At 37.3% G+C, this 10,035-nt stretch overlaps 1 protein-coding gene across 3 annotated transcripts in view; it reads right to left on the bottom strand.

Moving 5' to 3' along the window:
• Positions 1 to 2,371: 2,371 nt before the first annotated feature.
• The window catches only part of FAM83B (family with sequence similarity 83 member B), an 81,505-nt gene continuing 73,841 nt past the window's right edge, over positions 2,372 to 10,035 (bottom strand). For all 3 annotated transcript variants that reach the window (XM_044253067.1, XM_044253056.1, XM_044253076.1), the window contains exon 5: positions 2,372 to 8,720. In XM_044253067.1, coding sequence (XP_044109002.1) covers positions 6,419 to 8,720 — 2,302 coding nt within the window. In that variant the 3' untranslated portion in view covers positions 2,372 to 6,418. The remainder of the gene's footprint in view (positions 8,721 to 10,035) is intronic.

The raw sequence follows: 10,035 nt of genomic DNA, 5'->3' as shown, positions 1-10,035 counted from the left end.
TTGTGTGTGTTGAGTTTGAGGAGTTCTTTATAGATCTTGGATATCAGCCCTTTGTCTGTACTGTCATTTGTGAATATCTTCTCCCATCCTGTGGTTGCCTCTTTGTTTTGTTGACTGTTTCCTTTGCCGTGCAAAAGCTTTTGATCTTGATGAAGTCCCAAAAGTTTATTTTCACTTGTTTCCTTTGTCTTTGGAGACATATCTTGAAAGAATTTGCTGTGGCCGATGTTGAAGAGGTTACTGCCTATGTTCTTTTCTAGGATTTTGTTAGATTCCTGCCTCACGTTGAGGTCTTTTATCCATTTCAAGTTTATCTTTGTGTATAGTGTAAGAGAATGGTCGAGTTTCATTTTTTTATACATAGCTGTCCAATTTTACCAGCACCATTTATTGAAGAAACTGTCTTTTTTCTACTGTATATTTTTCCCGCTTTTTTGAAGATTATTTGACTATAAAGTTGAGAGTCCATATTGGTCCCTCTATTCTGTTCCACTGGTCTATGTGTCTGTTTTTGTGCCAGTACCATGCTGTCTTGGTGATCACAGCTTTGTAGTAAAGCTCAAAATCAGGTAACGTGATGCCTCCAGTTTTTTTCTTTTTCAACATTTCCTTAGCAATTCAGGGTCTCTTCTGGTTCCATACAAATTTTAGGATTGTTTATTCCAGCTCTTTGAAAAATGCCGGTGGAATTTTGATCAGAATGGCATTGAAAGTCTAGATTGCTCTAGGCAGTATAGACATTTAAATAATGTGTATTTTTCTAATCCATGAGCTTGGAATGGTCTTCCATCTTTTTGTGTCTTCTTCAGTTTCTTTCATGAGTGTTCTGTAGTTCCTCGAGTACAGATCTTTTACCTCTTTGGTTAGGTTTATTCCCAGGTATCTTATGGTTCTTGGTGCTATATATCCTTCCTGTATTTTCATTGTTAGTGTATAAGAAATCAACTGATTTCTGTACATTGATTTTGTATCCTGCCACATTACTGAATTGCTGTATGAGTTCTAGTAGTTTGGGGGTGGAGTCTTTTGGGTTTTCCATATAAAGTATCATGTCATCTGCAAAGAGAGAGTTTGACTTCTTCTTTGCCAATTTGAATACCTTTTATTTCTCTTTGTTGTCTGATTGCTTTTGCTAAGACTTTAAATACTATGTTAAACAAGAGGGGCAAGAGTGGGCATCATCGTGTTCCTGATCTCAAAGGGAAGGCGGTCAGCTTTTCCCCATTGAGGATGATATTCACGGTGGGTTTTTTGTAGGTAGATTTTATGAAGTTGAGGAATGTTTTCTCTATCCCTATACTTTGAATTGTTTTAATCAAATGTGTTTTTTTGCATCAATTGAGAGGACCATGTGGTTCTTCTCTCTTCTTTTATTGATTTATTCTATCACATTTATTGATTTGCAAATATTGAACCACCCTTGCATCCCATGGATAAATCCCACCTGGTCATGTGGATAATCTTTTTAATGTACTGTTGGATCCTATTGGGATCTTGTTGAGAATGTTAGCATCCATATTCATCAGGGACCTCATGTAATTCTTTCCCACATGCTTATACTCCTTTCAATCCCCTCTCACCTTAAAACCAGGTACCTCAGGTTAGTCTTTGATTCCTAGAAAGAGCAGAGCCTAGTTATGGGTTTCCTTTAGGATGGTCACAAAAACAAAACCTTACCTATTTTCCTTAACAGCTCATTGAACCAGGGTTTTCTTAAGCATCCGTATTTACAGTAAATGGGGAAAAAACAAACAAACAAGGTTCTTACCAAAATTATACTTACCTACTGAAAAATCATATTTGCCTTTAAAATGACACTATTTAATTCTCAATACCCAGTATTTCAACTGCATCTTAATCTGTGATATAAGGGACAGTTTTTGTTTTTGTTTTTTTTCTGCCCTAAGAAAAATGCATTTTGAACTTAAATAACTTTCAGACTCTAGGTTATTTAATGTCATTAATTGACATACTTCAAATGGACCTTAAGAATATTTTATCAAACTAAATGCTACAAAGTTATACAAAAGTCAGCTATCAATTTTTAAGCAAAATCGTCTCAAAGTCTCAAGTTATTTAAAATAACTATATATTATAGTAGCAATAGAAATAAGAGTTAGTGATAAATAACTAAAGAGTTAGAAATAAAGAGAGTTGTTTAAAGGAAGAGTATTGTCACTGGGTATCAAATATGGATAAATTTTTGAATGAAATATAACTGCTAACCCAAAATAAAATGAAGTGTTTAAGAAATTTCAAATTCATAACTATTTAAAAATGTGCACAAATGTAAATGATATAACACTAAGTAAAAGCAAGTGTTTAAGTGGAGAAATGTTGGATATGAAGATAAAAAACAACTTACAATATATTGATGTTTGTACAAAATTATTTAATATCCATTTATTAGATCTAAAAACAAGCTACTTAGGAAGAATATTTCTTTGATAACATTTATGTATATAAAAATGGACTCTTTGGTTTATAATTTTATCCTTTTCCTTTTAAATATTCTAGAACCAAACTAAGTATTAAAATAAACTTTTTTAAAGTAATACCACACAAGGTTAACATGAAACAATGATTCTACTTTATATTCCTCAGCCATAGTCACATTGAGTCATATTTGTCTTTTGTGACAAATATCTTTGGAATAATAGGTGAATAACTGGATAATCTTGAGTAAAGTTAAAGTTGAATGTAGCCAGAGTTCAACTTCTTCCTTGCTTACTGGATCCCACTAGATGTCATCTTAATTAAACAAGATATTTGCTTCCCTAAAAGTAGACTGCCAACATAGACCCATTACTCAATATGCCAGATTAGCATTATGGCTAATCCCAATCATGATAGAGAGACACTAGCGTGTTCAGGATACAGGCACTTAAACTATTCTGAAGGTCTCTGCCCAGAACTCTTTGAATCCACACCTGTTTTCTTGAGTTCCTGCTTACAAACTAATGTACTATGTAGAGAGTAAAACCACCTTACCAAACTTTACTATGAAAGCACCTCTACGTACCATTATCTTCCCACCAATATTAATGTGGGGAAAAAAGAAAGTATTTTGCTTGACAGGGTTACATACATGAAGTTTGGAAGTGTCTGTTGAGAACTTAAGCTCTGAGCAAATTATTTGAAGTATTATGTGTTTGCTCAGCCTTCACCCTGAGGAATTTCTCAGCCACAGAAATTTTGGAAAGTTACTACACATAGATTCTGACATACAGATGTTTCTGGAGGGAAAAATAAATAAATAAAAAGAAAATAAAGACAAACGGCAGAGGAGAATAAATCTGTACAAAAGCGGAAGCTACAGGTCACAGGGCGATGAAACAAAGCCTCTTGCATTTTGCAATGCCACGAGGGAGAGGAGGAATTCAGGAACTATTTCCAAGCTATCTGTTTCCAGAAATGGTGGTGGTTGCTGCACAAAAAGGCAACAGGCTTTTGCTTGTAATTAAAAAGGATTAACTCTAGTCTATGTAATTTCAGTTTCAAAGTTATCTTGCTCTACATTTTTGGACTTCCAATTTCAGAGCTGCCTAACGACAATTAGCCCATTTTCCCCATAGGCCTGAAAAATGTCCCATCTAACAACAAATGGGTACTATTAAAGTCAGTATGGTTTGGGTAATTGTGCGTTCTGTCTTTGGTAAGTGGGTAAAGGACAATGGTCCAAAATTACAAAAGTGAATTTTTCCAAGAGCAAAATGAAAAATCTTTTTCATTCACTCGACTCCAATTCTAATGCTTTTTAATAATTTGATACTTACATACAAGAGTATACAATTTCCAGAACTCTAAAAATGAACCCACTAACAATTAGATTGTTTCACTGCAACTGAAATCTGTATCAGATTATAAGCAAATGCACCTTCCAACAGTTACTTTTAATTGCAAAACTTTTGTAGATCAAGTGGCTACTATGCCTATGAAAAATAAACTTTTCTCTCAGTTTTATTTGTATGCTATTACCTTATTAGAAAGTCTGCAAATTTTCCAATCCATTACATGCAGCTTTCCAAAACAATAAAATCCCTGTTGCAGTAGTTGGGAGTTCCCTAGGTTTTAATGGGAGTCATGAAACCTACTTTTATGAATAATGTTAAACTGAGTTTATATTCTGGATTTGTGTTTACAAAATGCTGTAAATGGGTTATGTTACTGCAGTATTTCCGATATATTCCTGCAATGTATAGACACAGAGCAAAAGAGAGAGAGACACCATTCAGAAAAGTTGCCTCAATCATAATGGAGTAGAAGTCGGCAATGTATGGTGTGGTATAGTATTAAAAATACTGGCTTTTGCATTCAAACCCAATTCTGTGTTCAAATCCAGTTCGACCCATACAGAGCCGTGTGACTCTTGGAAAGTTATGTAACTTCACGAAGGATTAGTTTTCTCATTTGCAAAAAGGAAGTATTTACCTCACAGCGCTATTGTGAATACTTCACAAGATAATATATTTAACATTGAGTTCCATTCCCTGCCTAACTTCCTAAAGGACTACTTTGCCTAGCACAGACACAAGTTCAACTTGTAGTTCCCTTTCCCTTTTCATTGTCATAGGTCAACCAGCCCAAGCTCAAAATGGTGGCCTGCCAATTAAAACTGGCTTGCTAAGTTACAATCAAAAATTAATGTCAATTTCATTATTTTGAGCCCTATGTGTCCCGTTGTCTGGTGGAATTCAACTGAAGTTTTCTTGGCTGCTTACCATTGAGACAGAAAATATAAACATTCTCTCATTTAATTCTCAACATTTTGGGCGAGGCAGATATTGAACACATTTGGGAGATAACAGGTATGAGAGAATGTCACAGGCACTTTTAGTACTGTGACCTATTAGTTATCTGACATGGAGCATTAAGTCTCTGAGTCTCAAAGTCTCATTTATCACCTCAGTCTTCATCCACAAATAATGAGAACAAGAGTGGCCCCAAAATAATTGTTGTGGGAACTATAGGTTCTAGCTCAAGGCCTAGTCCAAAAAAGTGCTCACTAAATGTTAGGTTTTCTTTTTCCCTACTGTCATGTTTTCTCTTGTCATGTTCTCTTTGTGGTTTTTAAATACTGCAGAAAGCTACCTTAATGAGTGATACTTCGATGCCCCTTGTTTTAACGACAGATATTGTTTGACTGAATCTTGAATTTTTAAAACAATATACTGCCCCACATTGCAACTTAGAAGGTGTTGATATATTTAAAGTGTTACAGAAATATCTCACACATCTCAAATGATAAGTTGTTTCTTGAATTCTGTCCTTTGTGGATGAAGTGAAGTCAAGTTAAAGTCTCTTTAATGGATGTGGGGCTTTAATTTCAGTATTCTAAGAAAGGCAAATGGTTTCATATGATCTAAATGATTGATGATGATCCAGTTAAGATAGGGGAAGATTTAAAACTTTCAACCGGGTTCTCGGGTCATGAAAGAATTAGGCCAGATGCCACTTCTTATGTCTATCACGGTACTTTCGTGAAAACAATATGTGCTCCCACGATTATTTGGCACAGAGTAAAAAAAGAGCAAGGACTTTTGCAAGCAAAACACCTAAGGGCTGTCATACTGATCTAAGATAAAATGTATGCAAAAGTATACATTTCTCAATGGTTTTTTCTCTTAGAGGAGAGATATAATTCAGGTTTCCCAAATATCTGCTACTTGCTCTTAGTTTGAAGGAAGGAATGCCTAAAAGTTCAGCATCCGACTGGTGAGAGCAGCGTGGGCTCCTCTGGTCCAGAGTGGAAAGCAGCACAACCTGGATGATTTTCACTAAATGAGGAAAAGAAATTCCTACCATGGACCACATGAGGTTGATATTTTGCAAAGACCTCAGTCAAAATGAAAGATAGGCTGAGCTACAGAGTTTAAATTGTACGGTTGTATGTGCTCCACAGGGAAATTAAGAAAATACAGCAAGCTGTCCTGTAGCTTAAAGGTAATTAAAACCCAAAAAGGCTTCGTCCTATTCTTCTCATAATTTGGAGATAAGAAAACCCATAAGGATATATTATAAAGGGCAACTGATAGTATTAGGATTCTTTCTTAAAAGGGAAGACTTTGGACCAAACGCTTCAAATCCATACACCATCTCTCTCTACGAAAGCTTCTATTTGAGATTTAAGATCTTCGGTCTGCAGAAAACAATTTAATTACATTCTATTTACCATTACCATTTAAAAGTTGTGTGTATAGAGACATTCCATCTACGCTGTAATTAAGCACAACTAACTCTATTATACAGAAGAACTTTACCATATATTAGTATACTGGTAAACAAACACATCATACCCCAAACTCTCTCCCTACAGAAATCTATTGGCACATTACAAAAACCGTCCACAAAGTTCTTTGGACAAATGTTCATAGATGTAGCCATTTGTGTTTTAAAAACTATTTGAAATTACAGTAGTTCATTTATTTTTGTGTATAAAATTTCCAAACTTCTGCATAAATCCTCGGAACTTATTTTCATTTGGCTGGTATGAGTGATACACACCAGCGTTATAATTAAGCATTGGGCTGGACCTGCCATAACTCTTGCCCACGGTTGTGGATTTTATTTCTGGGCGGTGCACACCAGTATTTGGCACGTGGCTTGCTGGCTGAATAGAGCTTTCAATCTTATAAAATGGCTCAAAGCGACTGTAAATGCGCCTGTCGGTTGAATGAGATCTTAGAAGCTCATTGGGCTTTGGCCTTGGAGAAGCAGCTGGTTTTCTTTCAGGAGCAAGAGCTGTATTAATCTCCTTCGAATCTCGATATTGGATCTGTTCAGTGTTAAATCTCGGGGCAGAGGCATCTCCTGCTCTTTCCAAGAACTTGTTTTCAACTGGACCTGGAGCAGGTATGAGTTTGCTACCTTCATCTGATGGAGAACTTATCCCCTGAGATGAGCTAACGGTTACATCTTCCTTACTCTTGTGAACACTGCCTTGAGAGTTTGATGAGGAAGAACGCTTTCTTCTAGGAGATGAATCAAATTTTGGTTCTGATTTTTTTGGTTTCTGATTCTCTTCAGCCTCAGAAACTAAAGTGTCAGAACTACTACACATTCTGTAGAAGGCAGGTGCTTTATTTTTGGAGAGATTTTCTCTCTTCTCTGGGGTAAGACTAAGTAATGACCTTAACTTCTGAGATCCCTTTTTCAAAAAACTCGGAGAGCCCTTAACTTCCTTCTTTGAAGTGAGTTCTTTGCTAGGTTCATCTTTATTCATATCAAGCAAAGCAGCGACGGAAATTGATTTGGTCGTGGGGCCGCTGGGAGGCTGTCTCTTAATGACCTCCCTGTCCTCTTCTGTGCTCTGGGTCACGTTGTGCATGCTTTTAGAACTTTTCAGCAAATCTTCTTTGGGTTTTTCTGGTTGTCTAACTCGATTCCTCGTAAGCGTGCTATATACATAATGCTTACTATGTCCATGATCTAAGTTGGCTTTTGAGTGGTCGAAGAATGGGAAACTGCGCCGTTTGAGCACATTTTCATTTTGTTGATTCTTTAGATTTTCTGTCTGCTTATTTACACACAAGGATGTATATAAATAGTTGTTGGCCTCCGTGTGGCCATTTGTAGCTTGATTTAAGACTGGGGAGTGGTTTTCGGGAACCTGCAAAGTGTGCATTTGTGGTGCCTCTGACTGCAGTGGGAGCTTGGGGCTTGATTCTGGCACGGGTTTCTCTGTCCCGTGCTCTTCGCTTGTGGGGGTATCCGGGACCTCCTTAGGTGTGTCACTTCCCTGGGAACCGATGACAGTTGAATTTGAGGAGCCAGTCGTGCAACTGTTCACCTCCTGTTGTTCAGGTAATGTTGGTTTAAACACAAAAGAGGAACGAAGCCGAGAATGAGTATAATGGGCACTGGCTTTCACATTTTCAGAACTATCATAGCCCTCAAACCGGTCACCTAGAGCTGACCCGTTTGAATCAGGTGCAGCTTCTGAGTGATCATTTAAGTAGGATTCAATTCTCCAGTTACGCAAGAAGGACTTTGTGGTATGTTCAAGGGTTGGCATTCGTTGTTGTAAAAAGCGAATATGATTATCTGTCCCGTTAAAAGACCTCCGTACGTTTGAGTTCCTCTCTGCAAGATTTGTTGTTTTTCTCTGGGCGAGCCGATCAGCAAAACTCTGGGCAGGTGTGTTTTGGCGGCTCACATAGCCTCCTCGCGCTGAGGAAGCCACACTGAGACTATCTGAAGGCTTTTTCCAGTTACCTGGGGGATTAATGTTTCGATTCAGAGCCCTGTTAAGAAGCAGGTACGGTGCTGTTTCCGGCTGTTCTCCAGCATAACTATGCCTCTTCCAATTTTCATTTATCTGACTGGATTGATACTGACGGACTGTATTTGGACCATTAAAGTTTGGAATAAAATGAGGCTTGTATCCATGATTTCTTATGCTATATTTGTCATGTTCATTTACAGTATATATCCCTCTGTTTTTGAAGTAACTGGATTCTAGTTTATGAATCTTGTCTTGTCTGCCAAAAAGGTTTCTTTGGCTGGAAACAGAAGCTAATGAAGAAAGTGAACGTTGATAGGTGCCATTCTCCCAGAGTGTTTTGCCGTGCTTCACCCTGGCTGATTCTTCCTGAGCAAATGAACTGGGGACACAGGATCTGGCATAGAGAGTTCGAAATTCTTCATCAAAGGACTCAACAAGTTGTCCTGTGATTATCTGTACCATGCTGAGGTGAGCTTTTTCAAATGACCACATGTAGCTGAAAAAGAATCAAAATTGGGAAATTTAAATTTTTCTGTTAGATTAATGACAATATATAACTCTACTAAGAAAAAAATGTGTTGTTTAACATTGACAGGAGTATTTACATTCATTTCCCCTGCCTACCGTAATTTAGAACATCTTCAGTCATTAAATGATTGCAATACCTGCCTTATCTCCCTTACAACCATATTCGTATCTTAAATAACAAAGCAACTCAAGTCCTGGCTTTGAATCCACCCCTAACTTCTTTTTTTTTTTAAAAGATTTTATTTATTTGCCAGAGAGAAGAGGGAGAGAGAGTGAGCACAGGCAGACAGAATGGCAGGGAGAAGCAGAGGGAGAAGCAGGCTCCCTGCAGAGCAAGGAGCCTGATGTGGGACTCGATCCCAGGACATTGGGATCATGACCTGAGCTGAAGGCAGCTGCTTAACCAACTGAGCCACCCAGGCGTCCCTCCACCCCTAACTTCTTAAATTACTTTCTAGAAGTCCAAAGAAAAGCCTGCTGTGCATTTTGCATCCTGCCTACTAAGACTTTATGGTGTAGAAATCTTATATTTCATATAAAGTATCTTGGCAGAAGGCAAACAGGCCAGTATCAGTGGAAAAGTTGAGAGATCTGGCTTTTACTGAGCTATCTACACACATGAGCTTGGGCCTCAGTTTCCAAAATGCTAGCATAAGCCTACATTCCTTAGAGTTCTAGCATGTTAATAATACAAGATAGGTTTTTGCTAATACATACATTTTATCTCATTTTATCTCTGGGGCTTACTCAGGAAGCGTACTTTGGAATGCTAGGGCTTGTGCACAGAGAGAGGATTTGTGGGCTGCAGTCTCAGTCTACAAAAGACACTTAACTACTTACTTTATGCACGAAGCGGACAGAGAACTGGCAAATTTAACCTCAAAAGCCATGCCAGTCACAATGACACTTAAGATCTTTTAATATAAAATATAATTTCTAGGAAATTAAGGTTTGTAACTACTTTATAGTACTACGTGGGGCTTCTGCAGTTTAGAGGTGACCGTTGAAATGTCATATGAATTTTAAATCTGATTTGTACAAGTTTAGATAATGTAACATACAAAGTCGCTGAGCAGAAAAAGGGATTGCTAATATGCTATATATTAGATACGGTTACATAACATGATAGGGGTTAATAAAGGAAAAAGGAGACAGAGGAGCTTGTTTTTATAGAGGGGATACAGTAACAAAGGCATATGAATACTAAAAGAATATACAGAATATATTTAAAATACACAAACAACACTGCCCATCTGATACACTGAATTTTATCTAGTACGCTT

The sequence above is a fragment of the Neovison vison genome, chromosome 1, assembly GCF_020171115.1.
Source record: "Neovison vison isolate M4711 chromosome 1, ASM_NN_V1, whole genome shotgun sequence".
NCBI lineage: Eukaryota > Metazoa > Chordata > Mammalia > Carnivora > Mustelidae > Neogale > Neogale vison.
This window is presented reverse-complemented; position numbering and strand designations above follow the sequence as displayed.